The following is a 24,370-nucleotide window of genomic DNA, read 5'->3' as shown; positions in this document are numbered from 1 at the left end:
AAACCACACAGGCTATGAAGAATAGGAGTATGATGAGAAAATACTTTACATTGCCTCAGAAAGCTGCCCATGTATTATGGCCCTTATTCCTCCCACTAACACATTACACTAAGTAGATTTTCTCTTTTATTAAAAAGCAACTTTTACTTACTAATCTCAGCAAGGTAATAGAACATCTTGAGTAGAATATTTTGGTACTTTGTCCACCTCTGGACTCTTGAAGCATTCTTTGTCAAGTGCCCTTTTATAATTTATTAACTGTTTACACTGTATAGTAAAAATAAACTAGGACTGCAAGCAGCATGGATGTTCCGGTTAAAAGTATCAAGTCCATGCGGTGGAAAAAGAGAATATGACACCGCTGTCAGTGGCGGTTTATTAAGTTTTTATGGATACATTTACGCCTCTGGTTACTGGTGTCAAGTAAACCAAAAATAGAGGGAACACAAGAAAATAGGTGCAAGTTATGAGACTGTCCAACCTATATGTAAAGCCTTAGAAAGAGCATTTTAACTGTATTAGTGCACTCCATTGATCAATTTACACATGGCTTTACAGACATCATCTTGAGACTCCAGACATCATTTGTCTTTAGTTTGATAAAGATTGATCAAACTATCTTTATCATATCACATTGTCAATTTATCAAACGCATTGCAGCTGCACCTTTCAATCTACCCTACGCTCAGTTTTCAAGATATCATTACAATTTTTTGGCTGTTTACTAATTAAGGTATGACGATTTACAAAATCATGTTGGTTTTTATCTATAATGTAGGTTTAGGAGGACAACGCTGTGGGATCAGTCAGTTTTTGCTATAAACAGGGGGGGTGACTTCAGAATCAGGGGTAGGCACCAGTGTATGAAAGACTGATCTCACTTCAGCCGACATGTCCTCTATCCACCTTCAATACCTGAATCAACTTTGAATTCAAATAATGACGAACAAATACTCAAGCAGAATGCCATGATGATGCTTTTTTTTATTGATGAGATATATTTGAACAAGTTTGTCAATGCTACTTTATTGACCACGAGATCATGACGGAGGATACCAACAGAAAGCCTGGCCAGAGTTCATTCATTATATAAAATATAAAAACAAAGAAAAGACAATAAATTTAGACAAATATGGGCAGGACATACAAAACACATGATGACAGCGAAGAAGAGTCCATGGAAGAGTCCAAGTCCGGACAAGTTGATGAAAACAACGGACCTCAAGTTGTAAATGTCTGCATGTGTGTGTGTGTGTGTGTGGTGTCTTTCTGTGATTGGGTGTGTGCAAATTGCTTTTTTGTAAAAGTGTGTGTATGCAATGTATTTGTGTGAGTGTGTGTAGTGTATTTCTTGGAGTACATGTATCCGTGTGTGTTAGGGAACGAACAGATTCAATAAATACAAAAGTCAAAGGATGCGTTTCAGTCGTAAAGAAACTCTGTTTGGTCAGAGGAATGAAAGAAGCTCTTAAAGAGGAGAGAAGGAAAAACATCGGCAACACGCCTGTCTGGACCGGGCCAGCTGAGTGGTGCTGTGTGTTTGTTTTTTTTTTTTACAACATGTGTGTTAACACTGTCTAATACTGTTCATTAGTCCACAAAAACACACACACACACACCCACTGACAGTCTTGAGACAGATGAGAGGCACAGAAACCGTTTCGGAGAGTCGCGGAGAGTTCATGTCTTGGCAGATTTGGGAAGGTGTCGATTCCTCCTCCGTCCCGAGAGCTGGACGTTTGCTCCGACAGTTCATTAGATTCCACTTCATCCCATACCTCCGCTGCTGCTGCTGCTCTATAAAAAGTTGTCTTCTCTAACAACTTATCAGTTTTGGGGGGGGAGTGAACCCAGGTTCCAGTTCCCAGTCAAACGGTGGGGTTCTTCCCGGTTGTCTGCTGCTGCTGCTGCTGCTGCTGCTGCTGCTGGAGGTAGGTGGGCCGCTTGACGCGGGGTTTCCTGCGCTTGGGTTTGCTCTTGGCCTTGGTGAGCTGCACCACGAAGAAGGACAGGACCACCATCGCCCCCAGGAAGGCGAACACGGGGATGGTCTGGCCCACCTCCTGGTTGTAGCGACCGGGCATTATCCCTGTGGGGAGAGAGGGAGGGGCAGAGGTTTCATGGAGCGTCCTCGTAAACCGTAACACCTTCATCCATACAAAGAAAACTGTCAGGTTCTGAAATATTAATATATACCGAAAATATTCCATAATAGAAGAAACATAGTGAAGTTTGAAGTTTTGCAGCTATGAGTCATTATATAATGTTCTATATAATGGAGCAATTTTTGCTCTGTTATTTTTGCTCTACAGATTTTAATGGGAAGCTTAACCTTTTTTTCACATTCTCTCATATTTATAATAAGTGGCTACTTTGATAATTAATGGCGTAAAATGAAAGGAGGAAACACTGGTGAGTAAGTGACAGTAATCTGCTTATCATTCCAGTTACTATTTTTTTTAGAGCCAGAGAATATAGTGTATATATTTGACGGGGATTGCACAATATAGTAACATAGACTAAGCTTATCATCATTAGACCATTTCCAACTGCAAATTTATTTTTGGTAAATCATAGGACAAAATGTTTTAGAAGGCTTTCAAAATAATATAATCCGCTGTTGTGCTGAATCCAAAACATTAGAATTTCATTGATTTCCTTTTTCCCCTCACATTTTTTAGTGCTGATAAAGCTCTATGGAAAAAGCAGTGCTAACACAAATCATTAGTCAAATTCTTATAAGTCTTACCTCCAGGGATGTCCCAGGCCCCGCTCTCCCCAGGAGACAGAGGTCTGACCTGGGGACGATACGGCCTCACGTTGGGCAGAGCCACCTTGTCCAGATCCACCGACAGCAGCTTCTGGTGCTTCCACAGGTTACTAGGACCATGAGAGAGAGGGGGAGAGAGAGAGAGGGGGAGGGGGAGAGAGAGAGAGAGTTCAAAACTCATGCCTCATTTCTGGTGTCATGTGCTTGATTCGCTTTCAAGATGATTAACAGTGTTGACAGACAAAAAGAGCAGTGCCGCTGCTAAAACCCTAAAGCTGTGTGCTAATCAACCATTTCATCCACCAAATCATCGTGTTAGAAAGTCCTGCAAGCCATGTCACAGAAATATGCCACTTTCCTATTGGGAACAAACTGCTTTCTGTATATAGCACTCTGACTGATATTTTCACAATTTTGTGTTGTATGTTTTGTATGACGTTATCATAAATCCAAGGAAAAAGACACATTACTGGACTCGCTGTTTGATTGACAGGTGATCTCTGAGAGGTGCAGTGCAGAAACACCACAGCACTTGGCACCAAAGATGCACCAAAAATCTTGTGGATTGCCGCTTAAACAAGATGAACTGATCGACTGTCACGGGACTAGTGTTTCGTTCTGACGTACCTGGGTGCCGTCTCATTGAGCGGCTGAGGCTTTGCCCAGGACAGGTGAGGGCAGGCCGGCAGGGGGCGGGGCTTGGGGTCTCCCAGGTGAGCCTCCAGAACCTTGGAGTAGCGGTAAAGATGGTTGCCTGGAAGGAAGGAAGAAGAGAAGTGAAGAGAAGAGAAAGAGATAGAATTAGATAGAGAATGGGTTGGAGTTGGCTACATTGTCTTTCCTCATACACACATCGGCTGAGCCAAGTAGTCTCTAATAAACTTTATTTATATAGTTGAACAGTGTAAATTCTCTGCTTACCTTCCAGTCTCTGTGGCAGTGGGCGCTCGGTGCCTGTCGGAGGCGCTACTCTGCTGTGGGAGTGGCTGAGGCTGGGAGGGGTCATACTGTAGGAAGTATACTGAAGGAGAGCATCAAGCAGCCAGAAACAATCTGGAGAAAAAAAACAATATTATTGAAGTGGTATATTGCCAAATGATTTGTTTGGTCAAACAACTGCAAAAAAATGCACCACCACACACCACACTATATGAGGTTACCTTTCTGCCTGTGGCTGTCATCTATACAGTTAGAATCTCCATACAGAGCGATACGACCGCCCCCGTCTGAGGGCGTCTGGTACAGTCCCAGGATAGGAACCCCTTCCACCACTGCCGTCTCCTGCTTTAACACCTCCAGGCCTGTACAAACACACACACACATCGTAGTGTTACATCTGAACAAAAGACACACCGGTTACAAAGTTGTCTGTCAGGACTGTGTGGCACTCGGCTTGGTTTAACGCTTCAAGAAGGCTGCTGGTACCTTGGTCTTTCAGGTTCTTGGCAATCACTATTCCATCCTCTGGGAAACGAGCGATGCTGCAGCCTGAGGCGTAGTACACTGAGAGAGAGAAGGGGAGAGGGAGAGGGAGAGAGACAGAGAGGTGATGCTGTGGTGATGAGGTGATGAGTAATAGTTGTATTTCAATATTCTACAACGATTTACCAAGGCAAACATTGCAAAAGAAGATCTGAGAAGATATTGAAGCGTGTTTGTGTGTGTGTGTGTGTGTGTGTGTCTTACTGTCATGATCGGCCATGGTGAAGTCTCCCTCGTACAGCCCGTCGCTGAAGGCCATTCCCCACACTGAGATCAGGTCGTTCAGAGCCGGCACGTTAGCGCCCCCTGTGTCCGGCATCCACCACTGCCTGCAGGAAACATCAAGGAAATTATTTGCAAAACAATTCAGTCGACAAATGCATCCGCCACAGACGGCAGATTACGGGAGAAAATAACCTGGACAAAAACAGACAAAATGATCCACTACTGCCAATAGATTACATCAACTCAATTACTGTCGACAGAACAGAACAGACAGAACCGCCACAACCAGAAGATTGCATGAGAAAATTACTTGGACAACATTTCAGCAACGCATCCACCATCACATACAGATTATGTGAAAAAACAGAAAAAAAACAAAAGAAAATCAACAGTAAATCAACATCCAATACAAATCTTATTCAAGATAATTTCAAGGTGTTGGCAGATTAGAATTCCCCCCCAAAAAACGATAACAACTTAAATGCCGGTTAGAATGGAAATGGAAATTAAAGACCAAATTCACAATAAAAGCACATTTGACAGCTCTGTGTGTCTGGGTTAATTTCTCCACAAACGGGAAATGTGGCTGTAAAGAAAGAATTAATAGAACTTAAATGAACCATTACCTGTCAATTAAGCTTGAATTACTCAGCATAATATTTTTGAAGACATAAAGGCTATATTTAACTGTATTTTAGCCTTTTAAGGGCCCCTGTGACAGTTTGGATGGGATACGAATGGAGCAGCAAGGAGTCATGAGTAATGGTTAGCACTGCATGAGGAGCTCTGAATGTGAAACATCATGATGTATTACATCTATTGCAGAACAAGGAGGCATAAATAGAATTTAATACTGCAGAGAGGGGACTGGACAGAGAGAGAGTGATGGAGAGGAGCGAGAGGGCAGTTAACTACACAAGGCAGTGAGGTTATCTTGCTAATATTATAGCTTGATAAAACTCCTAGTGAATGCATAGTGGAGGTAATGACACTTACACTTGACAACACTTAATAACAGTATAATCATAGAACCATCTCATAATGGAGGCGTTGTATATATAAAACTGAAATAAAAAGATATAACTTATATTGAATAAAATGAAAAGAATAAAAGATATAAAATAAATTGTCCTGTGGTGCTGTGCAGAATCCCTGGTCTACAAATCAAGTTCCAAGTTCATGGAAATCTTACAATATATTCAAATCAGTAAACCTAAGCTCTAGCATCTTATTTGTCTTTTTGAAGAACTAAAAAATTATTATTTATTATTTATTATTTATAATGTAATTGCAATATTCAGCCAAAGAATCGCAGCATACATTTTTGTTAATATCATGCAGAGCTATTTTGATGATGATGAAGGATGAATTATTAAGCAGATGATGGGGGATCACTGTCAGTACACTGCAGCAGGTTTTTGCAGTAGAGCTCGACCTTGCAGCGTTGTAAACATTAGCAGTTTTATTGCTATGGCACCACTAATCAGCAGCGGTACATTATAAATGATGCCAAAGGGAGGCGAATACCTGGTGTTCTCGTCGTAGAACTTGACCTTCCTCATGACGGAGGTGTTGTACCAGTCGCTGAAGATGATGAGCGACAGGCCGTTGTCGATGTCCCGCCTCAGCTTAGTGATCTCCTCGGGGAAATACTCCTCCTCGCTGTCCACCATCAGCAATGTGCCTGCAGGGAGACAAAGAGAAACGACCTATTTGTTTGTTATCTTTTGTTAATAAGTGATTCGTGGCCGTGAGAGAGAGAGAGAGGTGATAAGCCATATGCAATCAGCATTCTGAGAGGAAAGGCATTCATTTAGATTATATGTCTGCAGCTGTAGTAGCAATTTTGAAGTGGTAATCGAATTGTGTTTTTTAATTTAGTCTCCTTTGTTGCTCAGTGCTCATTGCTGTGGTGTTTCTGCACTGCTCTTCCCACAGATCACCTGTCAATTAAACAGTGTGTCCAGTACTGTGAATTTCATGAACTGGGTATAAGTTGAGTCACTATTGTGTTATATCACTCAGCAATAGAGTAGCAAAATAGACACTTATTTATATGAAAGTGTAGCAGATTATTACTTAAACGATAGTAATGTTTTATCCATGCAATGTAGTAACAGTGTGTGTGCAGTCTCTCTGTTCTTACCGTACTGACTGGCGTCGAAGCAGGTTATGGGAGCTCCCAGCACCTCAACAAAGTATCCCATACTCCTCAGGTGCTGGTACATGTCCCTGAAGTTAGTGTGGATGTGGTCCCCGTTCCTGGAAAAATATGAGTAAGCACAAAACATCTCAATGGGTTGATTCAGGTCACACGAACAAACTGATTTAAAGTTTGTTAAAAACAGCTAGTATGAAAATCAAAACTCTAGCACCCACCAGTCCAGCGGGTCGTTCTTCATGCGGAGGTTGTCCCGGGGGAAGTAGCCCGGCGGGTAGCGCAGGTTGTGGTACTGGTCCCACAGCACCCTCTTGCTGCGCGGAGGAGTCGGCACTATCTTCACCTTGATGGGCAGCTTGACTGTGGAGGTCAGCTCCCCGCCCACCTCAGACTGCGATGGGATGAAAGGTCAAGAAGGGTTATAAGAGGAGAGGAGAAATTAATTCCACATGCTCGATACTCTCAAAAAAGCAAACGTTGGTTAAACTGGTTCTTCAAAAAAGTATATTTTGACTAGGAACTACAAAAATGTATATACTGGTACAACTTTTTGGTGAAAGGACATAGAAAATTGCTACTGCGGTTACAGTGACTTACGTCGTTCTCCGCAGGCGACGCCACCGTGACCATCACATGACCCTGAGCGATGCCTTCCCACGATGCCGCTTTCTTGGCCACGGAGATGGAGACGGCCAGGTAGCCGGCCCACGGCCACAGCACCGGTGAATAGGAGACGGCCACGTCGATGTGGTCGCCGTTCTGGGGCAGGTAGGGCTGCCAGATGGGCTGGACGGGCAGGACAGAGAAATCTTTAGAAGGCTTAGAGGCTTTAGAGGGATGTGTTCACCAGGACACAGATCCAGGTCTGTCAGTCAGGGATGAAACACCTCACTCCTGGTACTATCAAACAGTTTACAGCACTTTAACCAGCTAAACTTCCTCGCTAGCACGTTGCCACTCCACAACAGTGAAAATCTCTCTTCAGACCAACACTCATCACAACTGTTTTGTTACATAAACATGTAACTAGAAATTCACTGACGCTTCCTCATCATCTCTTCGGCATATTGGCCTTCTTCACTGTTTGTAAATCCCTCTCACACTGTGTTCTCTGTTCAAGTGCAATTGAACTGGACTGGAGTGGCTCTTACTGTGTGTGCCGCATTGCAGCGGCATCAGAGTCTGGAGGGCTACATTTGTTAGTAGACTGAAAACTGCTTCCTTTACAAATATTAATGATAAAATTGTTGATTAGACTTTTGTATAATAGCATTAAAACACTTTAAGTCATGCCATACCAAGACATTGGCACTGCTGTGCTGATCTGTGACTGCAACACAGCAGTGCAAAGATCTCATGGTATAGGCTACCACTCCTTCTCGTGTATTATTGCTTAAGAACCCACCTATAAACGCTTCCTCCAGTTCACTGGGTTTGTGCATGTAAGGATGTATTTACCATATTCTACCTCTTCCTTTGTGATTATTATTGACAGCATTATTTCAGCAACATTAAATCACTACTAAATATTTTTTTCGGCTAGTAAGCTTATCCATGAGGGATTGTTTACTTGACATACTGCAGGTTAAATTGCCCAAATAAGGAAATTTGCATAAAACTGCAGATCCATACTGGCGGCAGCCTGATTTAGAGCTAAGGACACTTCAGCTACTTCTCTAAAAACAGTGTTTATATTCAGTTAACGGCCTTTTTGGTTTTTAAAACTTTGGTAAACAAGTAAAAAGATACTCAACTTTGACATCGGAGGAAAATAAAACCTATTCAAATCCACTTGAGTAGGGCTTCAATTAAAGGAAGTACAAGTTCTGTTATTGTGAAAATTCAACTTCAACTACGAATCTTCACACCTTAGCTGTGAATTTTCACACAACTTTTTCAGAGATTTTCAGAAAGTATTCAGAAAGAAATATACGTCATTGCCACTAATGTGCCGTAATTATAATTGACATGTAAAATCATGACAATGGACAGCTATATAAGTACAGTGTATTTGAAAGCATGATTTGATGGGTTTTTTTTTGCAAATGACCAATTTAAGATGAGGAACGCAATGATAGAGTACAAATACACTTCTGTAATCTCAATGAAATTAGTGTTTCTGTGTATTTGCGCTAAAAATGGTGTGCGCACGCGTGTGTGTACCTTGTCAACAATCCTGCCAGTGACGCCCATGCCGTTGAGGATGGTCACGTTGACGATGGTGGGCATTCCTCCGTAGTAGATGGGCTGGGAGCAGTAAGGCCACATGTACGGACACTCAGTCAGGTCGATGTAACTGGGAGAAAGACTGGGGGGAGACAAACGCAGGGTATGATGAGGTGTGTGTGATTGTATGTTTGTGTGTAATAATGGCGAGTTTATTTGTGTAGCACTTTTCTGAAACAAATTTCACAAATGGGTTTTTGAAGGCCACTACCTATATTTTTGGATTGAAGCTGCTGAAAGCCGATATTTAAATGTGACATTTGAGCTGTTACCTGGCTTGGGGTCTGTAGCTGTTGAGGATCTGGTAGGCTCTGATCAGGTCCAGTTTACCGTGGCCCTGTTCAAACATGTTGACCCCGGGCAGCCTGCGAGCCGAGGCGATCAGAGCCTGCTTCATAGACGCGGGGTTCACCAACTCCCGGTTCAGAACGGTGCTGCAGGACAGAGGAGGACAGGTTTGGTTAGCGTGTGTGTATGCGAGTATGCGGGTGTCGGATTCCACAGCTTTCAATTCAGAAGAATACTAGAAGAGAGAAGAGCGCTGGGTTGGTGTGTGTGTGTTGAGTGTGTGTCCCCAGGGTGAAGGGAGTGGTGGCTCTTCAGTCAGCAAGGGTGGTGTGATGTTTAGCCCGGCATCATGAGCAATCTATTAAGTCACACATCAGCTTAATGACAGCGACACTGCAAGAGAGCTTTCACCCAAGAGAGAGGGATATTAACAGACTGAGAATGCTACTCATCATTAATAGTCCGGTGACACACCTCCTCCCACCTCTTCCCTTTGACATCTGAGTAAGATTTCCAACTGGCTGCTCATGTGGGATTACGGCACAAGGAATATTTACATTGTAACGCATTCAAATTTTTTTTATTTCAGCCATGATAATAAAGTTTGTATCCTCTGATGCCATAGGGGTGAGGCCCTCACTTGGCCAATAGTGTGATCACTTTAGCCAACACTGGAGAGCCTCAGAGAGCTACACACTTACCAACATCAGCATCATCTAAAACCACTCAGCACATCCACTTCCAGTTGCTCTCCACACTACAAGACTTCTTGCGTGTTCTCATGACCCGGGGTAACCAGGACATGACTAAAAATTTAGCAATTTTGGCTCCTGTTTCAAACATGTTTAAAGTCCCCAGATCACTGAGGACAGCAGGATGGCCTACTAAGCCTTGCCAGCTGTGAGTGTCTTGGCAACAAATGTAAGAAAATCAAATCACCAATAATAGCTCACTGCTACAACTTGACAACACTGCTGCAAAATACACTTAGCAAGGCCTGCTATGCTAACGTTGCATCCTCAACAAAGGATTAAGCCCACTTACAAGAAGAAGTACTAGCTAGCGAAACACTTCCACAACCAATCTGAATTTTAGTGAAATACAAAATGGAAGAAGCACTATTCCAATACACCTTCACTGAAAAACAGCTACAGCAGGAGCAGAAATTTATGGGCCATCAGCTGGCCTATAAAGATTACTACCACAGATATTTTAGACATGTGCAGTTCAACAAGGACCTAATGAAAATCCTACAGTCTCTTAGAGACATTGGCACATGCAAATTCTTGCCCTTCTGGAAAGCATAAAAAGGGATTACAACATTAATCTCATGGCATGAACACTTTATGAACATATTCCCGGATTTATGGCACTGACCTGGCCAGGAGTGTGACGGCGCCGGCCACCACAGGAGAAGCCACACTGGTGCCAGACAGGGAGCGGCATCCCTCCTTCATCCCCGACCCCCGGACCCCCGAACCGTAGGTCACAATGTCAGGCTTCACCCTGCCGTAGCCCCCCGGCAGCTCCTGCAGAGAGACAAGAGGGAGAAAAAGAAGATGAGATTAAGATATTGGTTGAGAAAGAGCGATAAGAGAGATACGAGAGAAGAAAATCTATACGGAGACTGAGAGAGTAGTTGAAAAAGAGTTGAAAGGTTGGGTCATGGGACAGGTACACTGGGGATCATGGAAATTCCCATGCTGATTTTTTGACGATTTTAATTACTTTGATCTTTAATAACTTACAATGTAGCCTAGTGCAAGAGATTCAAATGGGGAAGCAAACACAGGGACAAAAAACATGCTCAAAGATTTCATTTTTTGTCAGTGCCAGCACAGAAAGTAGCCTGAACATCAACATTTCACAGAGCTTTCCTCAGGATGTGCTGGTTTTGACCCACTTGAGTGTCTGGACCTACTGCTTCCTAGTGGGAAGCCACATCATACTTGTTCATCAGTTTTTTTTCTTGACTGCAAGGACTATGTAAATGTAAAAATGACCCTTCCTTACGCATCTAAAATCTACATTTCAATTCAAGTCATCACCCCTACATGGTGCACAGTTGCACTCTGGTCATGGGCAATTTTAAAGTCTAGTCCAGACTAGTCCAGAGAGCTCCACTACTGTTGAAAAAATGGATGCAGCATGGCTTAATACATCAGGATATACACTATCGCCCAACTCTAACAGAAAGAGACAGAAAGGCCGAAATATAAAGAAAGGGACTGAGTGGAAATTAGAAAAGATAGAAAAAGAGAAAGAGAGGGAGAAAAGGAGAAGGTGAGAAGCAGGAAGGGCTTGAGGAAATGAGCTTTAAATAGGCTACATTCTTTAGTGTTTTTGATGCATAAATGCGGTCAGGTTGGGGAGGCTTTGTAGGAGAGTGTGTGCCGTCTGTGTCTTTTGGCATTTTCATGGATGGCTGGCTGACAGTGGATGAGGGGGCAGAGCGACTGACTGGATCAGAGAGTAGAGGCTAAATCAGATCCCAAGGCAGATATCTGTTTTAGTCTACCACTGATAAAAGAGTGTGTGTGGGAGTGGCGGTGAGAGCGTGTGTATATGGCTGATGGGATGTGAATGAGGGGGCAGGAGCCGACACTATGGTTGAGTAGCTCAAAAAGCAGAGGGCAGATCCCGAGGTAGATGTCTGCTTTGGTCTAAAACTGATAAATGAGATGGTGTGTGTGCATGTGTGTGTGAGTGAGACGGTGTGTGTGTGTGTCAGTGTGTGTGTTCCTGGTGTAGCGTACCCAGGTGGTCATGCCTCTAGAAGAAAACCTAGCGATATTGTCCTCAAAGTCGATCCCTCCTACCCCGATCACATCCATCTGGTCTGCTGGGTTGTTCAGGGTGCTGAGAGAGAGAGAGAGAGAGACAGAGAAAGTTACTTTACAAGACTCAAAGGAGCAGTTTACCCCAAAATGGAAATTCTGTGATTATCTAGTCACTCCATGTCAGTCGATACTCTGTTGAAGTTCATACAACCGTCAAACACACCGCAAGTTAGCTACCACAGTTCCATTTCAGCCCAAAAAGATCCAAAAAGACCATTTAATTGTATGGTAATAGTTTAATTTTATGGTAATTTTATGCTCTTTTGGGATTTCTAAACCAGGCCCTGTTCACTACATTTTTTTGGTAGAAAGCGGAGGTGGAACTGCTCTTTCAAAAGTTCTTATTAATGTACCAGAAGAATATTCAAGAAAATGAGTGCCACTGATTTGAAGTCGGAGCGGCAAACGTACCCGTACAGAGGCCCATCGTTGCCGATAGCGGAGACCATGATCACTCGGTTGGCAGTGAGCTCCCACACCTGTCAGTCAAAGACACATGATGAAGAGAATGTGGGTGGAAAAAATTAAAGATAAAATTAAACTTTAATGATACCGGTGGGAAAAGGTGTAGGAGGCCAACTCCTTTTAGTAGTTTTCTTTTTTGAGACGGTAGTCAGGCCAGAAAGAGGAAATAAATAAAATATGGAGGTTGGCGCTCCTGAACGTTCATGAGCTCTGAACACCGAGTAGAGCGGAGTCTGACCCGGCTCTCAACCCTAATCGACCTGGTTAATCTTAATCTCTTTATGATGATACTAACTATTCCTCTGTCTGGATTATAGCCAGGAAGTGTGTATCACCTTGTCGACGAAGGGGTGGTCCATGAAGTCAGGCCCGCCGATGCTGAGGTTGAGAACATCGATCTTCTTCAGGATGGCGTAGTTGAAAGCATCCAGGAACCAGGAGGTGTACGACACCTGGGAGGTAAGAGCAGAGACATACAGTATGTCACATACTTGAATATCTACAACATATACTGTATAGACATACTTGGAGACAGTTCTTGATATGTTACTGACACCATCTCAAAGTGAATCATGTACCCTTTATTTACCCTTTATGCACCCTTGCATGAATCTTTTCAACTTTTTGGTAGATTTTTTCCATAAAAATCATCTACCGGACAAAAGTACAGTGGTTGAGAGAAGGCGTGTGTATACCTGGTTGTTGGTGAACACTCTGAAGATGTGCAGCTCAGAGTCGGGGGCAAAGCCCTGGCACTCCCTCATACTGGCTATCACTCCTGCTACAAAGGTACCGTGACCCAGGCCTAGAAAAAACGGGACGAGAATTTTCCAACATATCCATAGAAAGTCAACTGAGCACACCCCATTACTCATTCACTTTCCCCACCCATATTTTCCAGCCCCTCCGGGAATCTGAATGAGCGACCGTCTGGCCCGCTTCTCTAACCTCTGGGCTACCACCCATTGACGCACAATGTACACATTATATCCCAATAAAGTAGTGGTGGCAGTAATAATCATCGTTAACATCAACAACATAATTAGCACTGAAGTCATTATCATAATCATTAACATTACTAGTCATTAACATCCACCATCGTCAGCGTTATCATCGCCATCATCATCATAATTAGCATATTCCTCCTCCTCCTTGTTCTCACCATCATCCAGTGTCTTCTCATTGGTCCAGTTGGTCCTTTCCTTCACGTTCTTAAAGTGAGGATGCTTCTCGCTGAGGCCTGTATCAAACACTGCTACCTTCACGCCAGACCCTGCACACACAAAATGTGGAGAGGTTAAATCAAATTCACTAGGAAGTCTGTTCATTTTCTACGACCAGAAACACACTGGTTCTTTGTTGTTGTTTACAGCTTAATATGAGTATGACATCACCAGTCAGCAGCCAATCATGTACTAATGTAATGTAATTTCAGTGGCACGATATGAAATTCTAAGGGGGATGTTTTGTTCCGAGTGCCCCCCTCACGTCCTATCCTGGCATGGGCCGCTGGAGGATGGGTCAAAGGTCAAGGTCTTACCAGTGTGTCCCATTTGCCAGAGCACGTCGGCCTGCAGGATCTGGGCCACGTGGCGGGGGATGGCCCGGAGCAGACGCCTGCTGGAGTGGCGACCGGTGGCGTGCCAGAAGCCCGAGCCCAGGGACAGGCTGGTTCGACGAAGAGGGCGGGACGACTGCCACGACTGCCATTTTTGCGTCCAGCGGGTGGCGTTGCAGGGCGCAGCAGGTTCAGGTGCTATGGAGACAGAACCAAGAGAACGGTAATGTTAGTATTTGAGGTAGGACATCTTTTACTTACAGTACTAAGGATGACTACAGGTTTCTCAAAGTTCAATTTAAGACGATCAATAAACAAAAACTGCATTTATTTTGTTTTGAAATATGTAACCATGAGAAAAAAGGCTTTTTACGAAAAATAAGTCAAAATTCTCTGATTCTAGCTTCTTAAATATGAATATTTTCTGGTTTCTTTACTCCTCTATGACAGTAAATTGAATATCTTTTGGTTGTGGACAAAACAAGACATTTGAGGACATCATTTTCTGACATTTTAAAGATCAAAAAACAAATCGATAAACGAAAATAATCAACAGATTAATCGACAATGAAAATAATCGTTAGTTGCAGCCCTACTCCAGATCCAAGCAGTGTGTCTTTCTGCTGTTTTTCTTCATTAAATTCACGACTTTTAGAAATGTAAGCATCCCATCACCAAAACAAACCCAAAGAGTACAAGCACGCAATTTGTGATAAGCTGCAACCAGCTGGGCGATTGGGGAAGCCAGCATGCATTAAAAACAGGAACAGGAAAAACAGGAAAAACAGCCCAGGATCTCTGGCATAGCAAACCTATGCTTCATCGAATGAGCTAAACTCAAAGTGATGCTGCATGCAGGCTCCTGGAGTCTTTATAGCTGTGTCCCGCAATGGCAAACTCAAAAGGCAACATTTAACCTAAAACCTTCCTATGCCTTGAATTTAGATAATTCAAGGACCTGCAGAAGCCCTGGCTCGTGTGTGTGTGTGTGCACTATCAGCTCTAGTCCAATCAGTTGGAAAACTCTTCACTGAAGCACCATTCAGCATTCAGCCTCCTAAAGGGCCATTCGGAGGGAGAGTCCCCTTTTATCAATCTGCCCTATTACTGCTGTCTGCCACTTCAGCCCCTCCTGCAGACCAAACAACCTTTCCACTAACCTAATTATACTCCACGTTCTTTGACCTCTCTTTTCAAGTGATTCTCTCTCTCTGTTACTTTCTCTCTTTCTTCTTCCGTTCCATCTTCTAGTTGTGGTGTGTGGTGGATTACGCCAGCCTCATTTGAGCCAATTTAGTCTCAATTTGAACCACTTGGACAGAACATAACCTTCATCAGGTCATTAGCAAACAGCAGCAGAGTCCAGCAGGCTACTTCATGCCTTGCAAGTGGATCTGAACTACTTCTTCTTCTTCTTCTCTTTTCCTCTAATGGAATGCATATTATTAGCATGCTGCTTCATGACTTCCTTCGCGGTTCAAGCCATCAGCAGCTTCAGGCCTTTCTCATGTATCTAGACTCATATCACACTGATACAGTGTATATGGACTCACTTTCATCCAGATATACACTTTTTTTTTAACCAAAATACTGCCAAACATTTACAATAACACTCAAAAGCCCCCACAATGCATCTCAAACCGTAACGGACACTGGCTTGGAACGTTTTCCCACACTCCTTTTCAAGAAACCTGGGAAATAAAAGCTGTTTGTGCTACATGTCTACTCCATACTTTTACTGTACAAAACTAGGTGTGTGTGTGTGTGTGTGTGTGTGTGTGTGTGTGTGTGTGTGTGTGTGTGTGTGTGTGTGTGTGTGTGTATGAGAGGGCTGGGGTCACACTGAAGTCTTTCATCCATTGCCAGGTTTGGTGGGGTGACCTCCCCCCCTCCCACCCCCTCCCAGGCAACCCCCACCCACTTACTCACCTACTCTCTCCCAAAGTAAGCAAACACAGACCCTCTGTGTCCTACCCCCATCCCCCCACTACACACACACACACACCCCTTCTAACATCAACACCCACAAGCCGGCACCGATCTTGCATCAAGATATACAATCCCCTCTAAACCACAAACACAACAGAGACAGAAATGCATCCTCCGACTCTACAAACAAAAGGAGACATTCTGTAATCTGCGGCAGACAAACAGCTTTCTGTATCTTTACAGAGTTTCATATTTCTTTAGCGCTGTGATCATCCTCTGCACCGTGACACCAATTCGGTGGACTTACAGGGGACGTATTTGAGGGTGCGGAACACTTTGCGCTGCGGCGTCACCCTCTTGATGTAAGGGTGGTCCTCTAAGGTCAGCAGGCTGCTGGGCGACGCCTGGCGGATGTGGACCAGCTCGAAGTCGCTGGGGAAGTCGGAGGCCGGGTTTTCCCTGGGAACGATGTGCCACTCCAGGGCCCCGCCGCCGGCGTTCCGCAGGGCGCTGCTGATGTACAGGCTGCGGGCTTTGGCCGAGAAATACCCCGTGAACGCCACGATGTACTCTGGAAGAGAGAGAGAGAGGGAGGAGAAGAGAGGAGACCGTTTTAGAGAACAGTCCAGACTTCACAAGACCATAAAAAAACCAAGACTATGGAGTAGCACTATGCAAAACCATTGGAAAAACCACAGACAAAATGTTTGAGGCGTGGCAATACAAAAAAATAAAATATGAGCAGCAGAGACATAGGCTGGGAATAGCAGTACATTGACAATAGAATACGGTTGACGGCTCAATTCCCTCTAACTCCACCCATAAGATTGTACGCAATCATAATACTGTGGCATACCTTATGTGTGACGATACATCTCTAAATACAATACACAGCACTTTGAACACCTGTATCATATTTGTCCCTGTCAGGAGATGTGGACAGAGCAGTACAGCGAGTATACTACTTGGACGGGATCCTCTTCAAGCTGGATCCTCCGCTCAGCACAATAACGACAATGTTGCTATTATGATTTGATGTTACTGACACCAAGGTGTGTCTGAGTGAAAGGTTGAGTTTCACTGGCACAGCTAAAACACCCATTGTACTGGACTGGATTCTGCCCTTGAGCTGCGGCTACGCAAAGGATGAGGGGAAAACAGGGATGAAGAACAAGGATGAAACAAACAAGCCTGAAAAGACAGATATCCTCTGAAGATGGATGGGAGTGCATCTTGGTGACTCAGTGGATGAAGATGCAGACCGTGTATTTGCAACATCATCGGTTCAAATTGCTCATGACTTGCTCATGAAAAAGAAATAAATGAATGTGAGTAGTGTGTACCCAAAAAATAAATAAATCTGTGAGAAAACTAAATGGAAGAGAGATGCATTAACCTCAATGATATATTTTCGATGAGGGCAGCGGATTAATGAAATTCATTTTGCTCTGTCATGAAGCATGTCCAGTAAACCTGAGTAACCTGTTAATATGATCTGGCTTGCCAATCACATACAGCCTGAGCATGAGTTGTCACTTTTAATTTCTTCCCATATTATTCTCCCCGTCTTCTGTATCTCAGGATAGAGTGTCACCAGCCTCTGTACTACTACCTTGCATCTGCAAAAGGTCTAAATTTTTTTCTTAACCTCCATCTTCTCCAGTGCAATCATCTACTGTGAGCCTCTCAACTCCACTGGAGCAGCTGTGGGTAAAGTGCCTTGCTCAAGGACACTACAACAGAATCTGCTGAGGGAGTGACGCCAATGCTTCCTCACTTTCTCTGCCCTTCCCTTGTCATTTGATGAATTCAAGTCAGGGACCCTTCATACAAAAACTAATTTCCCCATCTTTTAGATGACGGTGTTTGTGACATCTTATGGTTTTTTTTATTGTCACTTTCTCATGGAACAATTGCTGCACTCGGACACTTGACTTTCTATAGCTAAGTTGGGATGCTACCATGGACTTAAACTTGTGTTCCTTCCTGGTTTGTTAATGTTGTTTTTCAGGTTCTGAAGGTGTCAATAGTCGTGTTTCCACTTCCAACAGCTGAAACTACCATCTCATGTGATGAATATGTGCAACAAGTTGGAAAATACAATCTGGTATATTCCTGTAAAATTCCTTGATATTCCCTGACTTCCCTGCAGAATTTAACAAAATCCCTGACTTTCCCTGTCTGGAATACACCTCTCTAAATTCCATGACCGGCAGGAACTCTGGTAAAACAAACTGCATAACTGGAAATGCAGGGTATCAGCAGGATACATGATTAAAAACAAATGCACCGGTGCAAAACAAATGCTCACCATGTTCCACCACCTTGGAGGAGAACTCCAGCTTGAGGGTGAGCTGGGAGCAGTTGGACCCAGACGAGGAGGAGGAGGAGGAGGAGGAGGAGGGAAGGGGCTCTGGGATGGGGGTGTGGTCTGATGCCGGTTTGGCTCCTCCCGCTGGCTCCATCCCCACCGCCGGCAGGAAGCCGACCAGCAGCCCCAGCAGAACGGACGCCGTCCACAAATGAAACAGAGGCATTCTGAGTTCTGCAGTTACGCCGGGACCTCCGAAACACTGGAGGGCGCTGTTTTAGATGACGAAATGAGTAGCTAAAGGCTGGAGAAGGGGGTCAGGGGTTGGGACAGAGCAGTTCAGGTCCAGAGCTCGGAAAATGAGTCCACATTGCATATGGCCTGAGCAGCTTGATTCATTTCTTTCTGCGTTTTCTCTCCATGGTGGTGGTCCAGGGTGGAGGTCAGTGGTGCTGCCAGAGTACAAGCATAGCCGCCATGTTGAGAACCAGAGAGGGGCAACCAGGAGGGGCAGAGGATGGAAGAGAGGGGTGGGGGGGGGGCAGTGGTGGAGGAAGATGATGGCGTCAATCTAGGGTTCCACTGCAGGCCTTGTTGTTTTTACCCCTGAAAGGAAAAGAGAAAACCCTTGTAACATGGGAAGGGAGGACAAAGGCCGATTCACATTTCCATGGAAGTTCATAATCACAGAAACACACAGAAACATACTGGAGCTAGAAGGCACTCGGAAAGTGCAAAGCTCCGCTAAGGCTGAACAATTCTCTAACCTGCTGTTATACCCAAAGACATCATTCCTATTGCTTAAATTCTAAGTGCAAATTGATTTCTTGACCCTGCAAACATGCCCTTAGGATTTGGAATCAAGTCTCTGTCTGTTAGTCTCATAGTTAAGGCTACAAAACGATAATTGTCTAAATGGCGAAAATCCCTGGATCACCACAAAAATCTAACCAATTGTTGATTGGCCCAAGGCCTATTTGTCCAGTCCACCAAATGAATTCTTCCATTTTTTACACCTTCTGTTGACATATAGACAAACAAACCAAGTAACAACAAATGTATTTGTTTTTTAGCCCTCCAAGACTTTGAGTTTTAGGAAACAAAACAGCCTATCCTTTGTTTCCACTTCTATCTCCTCATGCAGTGTTCAGAGAGCGGCTCCTGTATTCTTGGTGTTGGGCAGAGAGTGGTGTAGGAATGTGATATTAACCACTCCTTCCTCATTTATCCAGACATAAAGACCAAATGCTGCCCTGGGGGTACAAACCTGTTACCAGGTGGAGCGCACGGAGCTAGGTAAAACTTTATCTTGCCCGGAAGAATCACAGGGCTTGGTGACTTGTATCTAGGAGACAACCAAGAATAACTAACCATGAACCCAATGAAGCAATCCAACACATAGCTAATACACTGGCTTATATGAGCAACTGTAAAAGTTCCAATAAACACCATTTCTCAAATAATAGCCTGTCTCTTATAGTAGCGTGGGAGACCGCTAAAGTTTGGCGAACACACGCCAGTCTAATAAACGCCTGCTCAACAAATCTTTATGGTGCAATAAAACTCATCCTACACAGCAAAAAGAATGACATTCTCTATATCGGGTAGACACACATGGCACAAAGACATACATACAACACATGTGCAGACGCAACACAAACAGGGAGTCTGTCTCACGAAACAAGTTCAACATAGTCAGGCGCAAGCTGAATACACAAAACCTAACATTGGTGTTCCAGGATAACTGCTCTCACATAGATATGAGCGCGTTCACATGAAAGAGGCGGGGTTTGTAACAAATAGCCAATCACATGCAACATCGACAGACCCAGAGCAGCAGATTTAAGATGAAACTATTGATCCCCATGGGGAAATTTGGTTGTTGCAACAGCAAAAGTGATATGATTCAGCAGGAAAAGGAAATATCATCTCATAAGCACACAACTACAATATAAAAAGAAGCAATAAAACTGGTATAAAGTAATAAAATAATTAAACAATAAAAACAATACACTATAAATAATTGTGGGATTATGTAAACATATGCTGCCGACAATTTCAACACGTAGTAGACTGTAAAAGTGGATATGGGAAAGAAATGGATCATTAACATTTGTTTCCTTCTCTCAAGAAGAACAAACTGTAATGAATAAATATGAGCAATACAAAAACATTAGAACAGTGAAAATAACAGTGTGGCTGCTGCCAAGGCTAGAGGATTGGCTAGGATTGCTGGAGGAAAATTGCAGACAGTGCAAATGTCTAAATTCTCATCACTTCTGGTCATTAAGACAGCGTTCATTCTTCTCATTGATTCAATATTGTGTCATCACATTGAGGCTGTGAAAGGATTTCATATTCACAAAGTCAGCCTCATGTTGCTCAGGGCTGCGGTGATGGAATATGAGTGCAGTCCACTGCATTAATCACTGTCGGGAATGCTATGAAGAGAGGGTTTCAGCGCACTTGATATGCAACAGTAGGTCGAAATTTCATTCACCATTGATAACTATGGTCAACTAATGTAAGCTACTGGTTCTTGTTAGAAGCCTCTTTTATAGCCAGAGTGGATTGATGACCTGGAAATGCTGCAAATATTTATTATATCTGATGCAACCAAATAAATATGATATCTCTGATATAATAAGTCATCACAGAAAGCAATGTGGTTCTGCTTGTCTCTAAACACAGTCGCCCTGCGAAGAGCCCTTCTTACAATCTGTTAATTCAATAGTTTTCCCCTGTTGAGTTGTTTTAATTACTTGTCACTCATTTGAATGAAATGTCTCTGTCCATATCGAATGCTGTAGGAATGGTGACTGTGTTTCCAGAGAGCTAATTGGTGAGGAGGCAGGTCTTAATACATTCTGATCTGGTAGCCTGAACTGAAGCTGCTCTGGAGCAGGTTAGCTGTGCAATATAGGTTACCATGGTGATCTACACCGAGTAGAAGTGAGCCACCTTCGTGAGACTGAAAAGCCAGGGTTAAGCCCAAGTTAGCTCGCTAACCCACTAAGCTCACTTTGTGAGAAAGGCCCCAGGGTGTCATATATGACACCCCACCCTAACACACACCCGCACACGCCTACCCCTCCTTGGCTTCATCAAAAAGGAAAAGCCTGGGCAGATGTGGGGTCATTTCCCCCTAGCCCAAGGCTTAGACAAACTGGTAATAAAATACACACCAACACACACACAGTTAAACACAGACACTTGCCACACACACTAACTTTCATAAACCAAACACAAAAGCTTGTGAGCCCCAGCTCCCTGCTGACCGAGTGTCCAGCCCAGGTTACATAAGGCTGCTCCAGCAGCCTCCCTTCCTGCAGAGCCTGTTACTGCCTCCTGCCTCACACCAGATGGCCGTGGATGATGGGCTGTTTGATGTTAAGCTGTTTTTTCAACACTCTGTAGTGCACTTTCACTTCATGTATAATCCCATGGAATGTGCAGTTTTATTCATTTATGAAATTTACTTATTGGTTGCCATTTTGGCATCCTTCCACCCATGTGTTTCGAGCGAGTTTGGGGGGTTGACTTCATCGATGAGCCTTCTCATAGCCCACTGAAGGACTGTTAGTGTGCTGTGAGCCAGCTTATCACTGACTGCCAAGCTTTATGGCTGAACAGAGCACATGTGCAACATGTTCCAAAACTGAGTGTGCAGCTATGCAGGGAGCGGTGTGTGTGTGTGTGTGTGTGTGTGTGTGTGTGTGTGTCTACTCCTAGTCTATTATATTCAGGCAGGCATACCTCTATGGTAATGTTATCCTCACAGTCAAACCCTCCCAGCGAAGGGGTGAGAACAAATAAATGCCTCATCAATTATAATTGGGCAGTGTGCTACTTGACAGCAGGTTCAATTAATTTCAACCAAGATACAGATATGCCAGAACAAACAACTCGATTTACAAGATGCATCAATATAAACAACAAGTACAGATTCTGTTCAGTCCCATGGTGTATTTGTGGCAATGACATAGAGACCGATTCTAATTAACTATCTAACTACTTGAATGTGATCTCAGCTCTCTGGCTCCCTAGTTGATCAGCTGTCTTCATGTTCTATGGAGAATACAGCAACATTAGCAAACATAGCATATATAGCATATTACATACAAACATAGCTGCTCTGCTTATACATGATTTATTAAAAGATGCATGTGTTGTCTTACGATCATTAAGATCTTTAATTAATTAGATACTGGTCCCAGGTACAGAAGAGTGAACTGTCTCATCCTAGCTGACTGAAAAGATTTTAGCTGTTGAAGACCATGGTATCATGGCGACAATATTGTGGTAAGCGTTTGCTAACCACATAGGAAATTATATATTTACTAAAATGACTGAGGAAAGCTCAAGTCAAACTCAGTTTCCTGAGTTGCACAGGGATTGTAAGCATATGGCACACAGAAAAAAGACCTATCAATTACAGCCGTTTTATCTTCTTTCACACTCGGCAGGGAGTGGCTTACATAGCATTTACATTAATCATCAGTGAAATAAGTCAAAATCCCCATCCCTACTCTTATCATGAGTGTGTGTGTGTGTCACATGCCCACCCGAGTTCAGCCTTAATGATACAGTAGATAAAAACTGTAGATATGGGACAACTGAAGTGATAGGGCTGTAGACGCTGTAATTAAAAGCCCATGTCTGGCTGGCTGGCTGGCTGACTGACAGCGGGGGTGGGAGTGGGGGGGCTCAAATCACCGGTTCCGGCTCGGGGCAGGATCCCTGCCTGTAAGACAACAATACAGCTAACGACTACTGGTTTAGACCCGGGGCTGTAAAAATAGTCCTACTGGTTATGGCAGGGCTGTAAAGGACAGGCTGGGACCACTTGTGTCAACATGACACTAAGCCACAAAAATGGCATCAAACCTCAGGGGCTGCAGGAGATTAGTAGCTGCACAGGACCCCCGCCCCAGTCAGAGGACAGCCCAAAGAGACAGATCCACAACAGTGTTTCTCAATCTATGGGCAGCGGACTGGTACCGCTCCTGTGGGTGTAGCTGAGGGGTCCCTTAGGGAATTATACAGGGTTTTACTTTCTGAGTTTGAGTGTAAATAGCAACAGTACTGCTGGTGAGTAACCATCCCTCCAATACAACTGTTTTCCACTCTCTGAGACAAAAATAGAAGATAAATACTAGTCTAAGAGTGGTTGACTACTGTTGTTACATTCATATAAACACGTTGTGTGTGCATGTGTCTCCAGTGCCTATCAAATAAAAGGGGCAAAGAGATGTAGAGTACACTATAGCTCTACACTGGTGGTAGCTAAGGTCACACCTTCCCATATCAGTAACTAAACTGGAACTGGTTTTTGTTCTATCTGGTGTTCATATTTGAATATAACAATAAATTTACAAACCACCTGAGCAAACGAAAGACGTGATATACACACACACACACACACGTTGGGGTGTTATGTCTACATAGTAGCGGATCTGTAGCTTTAACCAGCTTTATAAAAATGTTAGACATGCTTCCCCCGTCGACAAGGCCATGAGAGAAAACAACAGCTTATTGATTTCCAATGCAACATAACCTTGGTCAAAAAACAACAAAAACGTAAATCTTATAAACAAACATGTTAGTTAGCGAACGAAGTCACTGAGAACGCCAACACAATAATTAACAGCGCCATGCTATCCACACATAAAGAAATAAAGACTAAAAGGCTTTATCAGCAGTAGCATAGAAAGCATCAACAGACACATGCTGGAGGCTAATGCAAAAATATTGTTTAAATGGACGGTTATTGTTTCGGTCGTGCGTATTTGTACATCGTTAAAGCACGAATTAACGTTGAGTTAGCTACCCTGCATCAACTGAAATGCTTTTTTGTAAACAAGGGGACGTGCTAACAGATTTTTAGACCCAGCAGCCTATCACATGTACGGCGTTAGCTAGCTAGCCAGCATTTTGTCCTGTGCAGTGGCTGGTGTTGGTTAACGTGCTGCTCATACTCACCGAGCTGACTAGCTTCCCTAGCTTAATTTCTGTCCGTTTTAATCATTTACCGTCCGTGTACTGCTGGATTGATGACCACTCCGTAGTTTACGGTCCATCGAACAAAAGCTAGTAAGAGCAAACTCACTACAGC

The 24,370-nt window shown here is 43.6% G+C and overlaps 1 protein-coding gene across 3 annotated transcripts; it reads right to left on the bottom strand.

The window, feature by feature from the left end:
• Positions 1 to 964: 964 nt before the first annotated feature.
• mbtps1 (membrane-bound transcription factor peptidase, site 1) lies at positions 965 to 24,370 on the bottom strand. 3 transcript variants are annotated; one of them, XM_071524148.1, is made up of 23 exons: positions 24,238 to 24,370; positions 18,256 to 18,861; positions 16,252 to 16,515; positions 13,998 to 14,213; positions 13,620 to 13,730; positions 13,153 to 13,262; positions 12,793 to 12,909; positions 12,404 to 12,471; positions 11,909 to 12,011; positions 10,530 to 10,681; positions 9,137 to 9,298; positions 8,802 to 8,946; positions 7,236 to 7,424; positions 6,857 to 7,029; positions 6,624 to 6,739; positions 6,005 to 6,161; positions 4,457 to 4,581; positions 4,196 to 4,273; positions 3,931 to 4,071; positions 3,692 to 3,823; positions 3,398 to 3,524; positions 2,750 to 2,880; positions 965 to 2,089 (listed from the first exon to the last, which is right to left on the bottom strand). In XM_071524148.1, exons 2-23 carry the CDS (start codon positions 18,479 to 18,481, stop codon positions 1,869 to 1,871), a joined length of 3,264 nt encoding a protein of 1,087 aa, XP_071380249.1. In that variant the 5' UTR covers positions 18,482 to 18,861; positions 24,238 to 24,370; the 3' UTR covers positions 965 to 1,868. The 3 variants fall into 3 exon arrangements, with proteins under 3 accessions (XP_071380249.1, XP_071380258.1, XP_071380265.1); XM_071524157.1 differs by having other exon boundaries at positions 24,288 to 24,360; XM_071524164.1 differs by lacking the exon at positions 24,238 to 24,370 and adding an exon at positions 19,523 to 19,584.

This window comes from Centroberyx affinis, unplaced genomic scaffold (genome assembly GCF_046629955.1).
Source record: "Centroberyx affinis isolate AG114_WGS23_722 - 3 ecotype Tasmania unplaced genomic scaffold, CSIRO-AGI_Caff_v1 ptg000103l_1, whole genome shotgun sequence".
Taxonomy (NCBI): Eukaryota; Metazoa; Chordata; class Actinopteri; order Beryciformes; family Berycidae; genus Centroberyx; species Centroberyx affinis.
Note: the sequence above shows the minus strand (reverse complement) of the source record. Positions and strands in the feature narration are given on the sequence as shown.

Bases quoted from the DNA above. Each gene is read 5' to 3' on its own strand.
- mbtps1 (XM_071524148.1), bottom strand. From the start codon at position 18,481: ATGCCTCTGTTTCATTTGTGGACGGCGTCCGTTCTGCTGGGGCTGCTG. The intron at 12,910-13,152 runs GTATACACACGC...CTTACCTCCCAG, and splicing joins GAGTGTTCACCAACAACCAG to GTGTCGTACACCTCCTGGTT. The intron at 8,947-9,136 runs GTAACAGCTCAA...GTCTCCCCCCAG, and splicing joins AGCTACAGACCCCAAGCCAG to TCTTTCTCCCAGTTACATCG.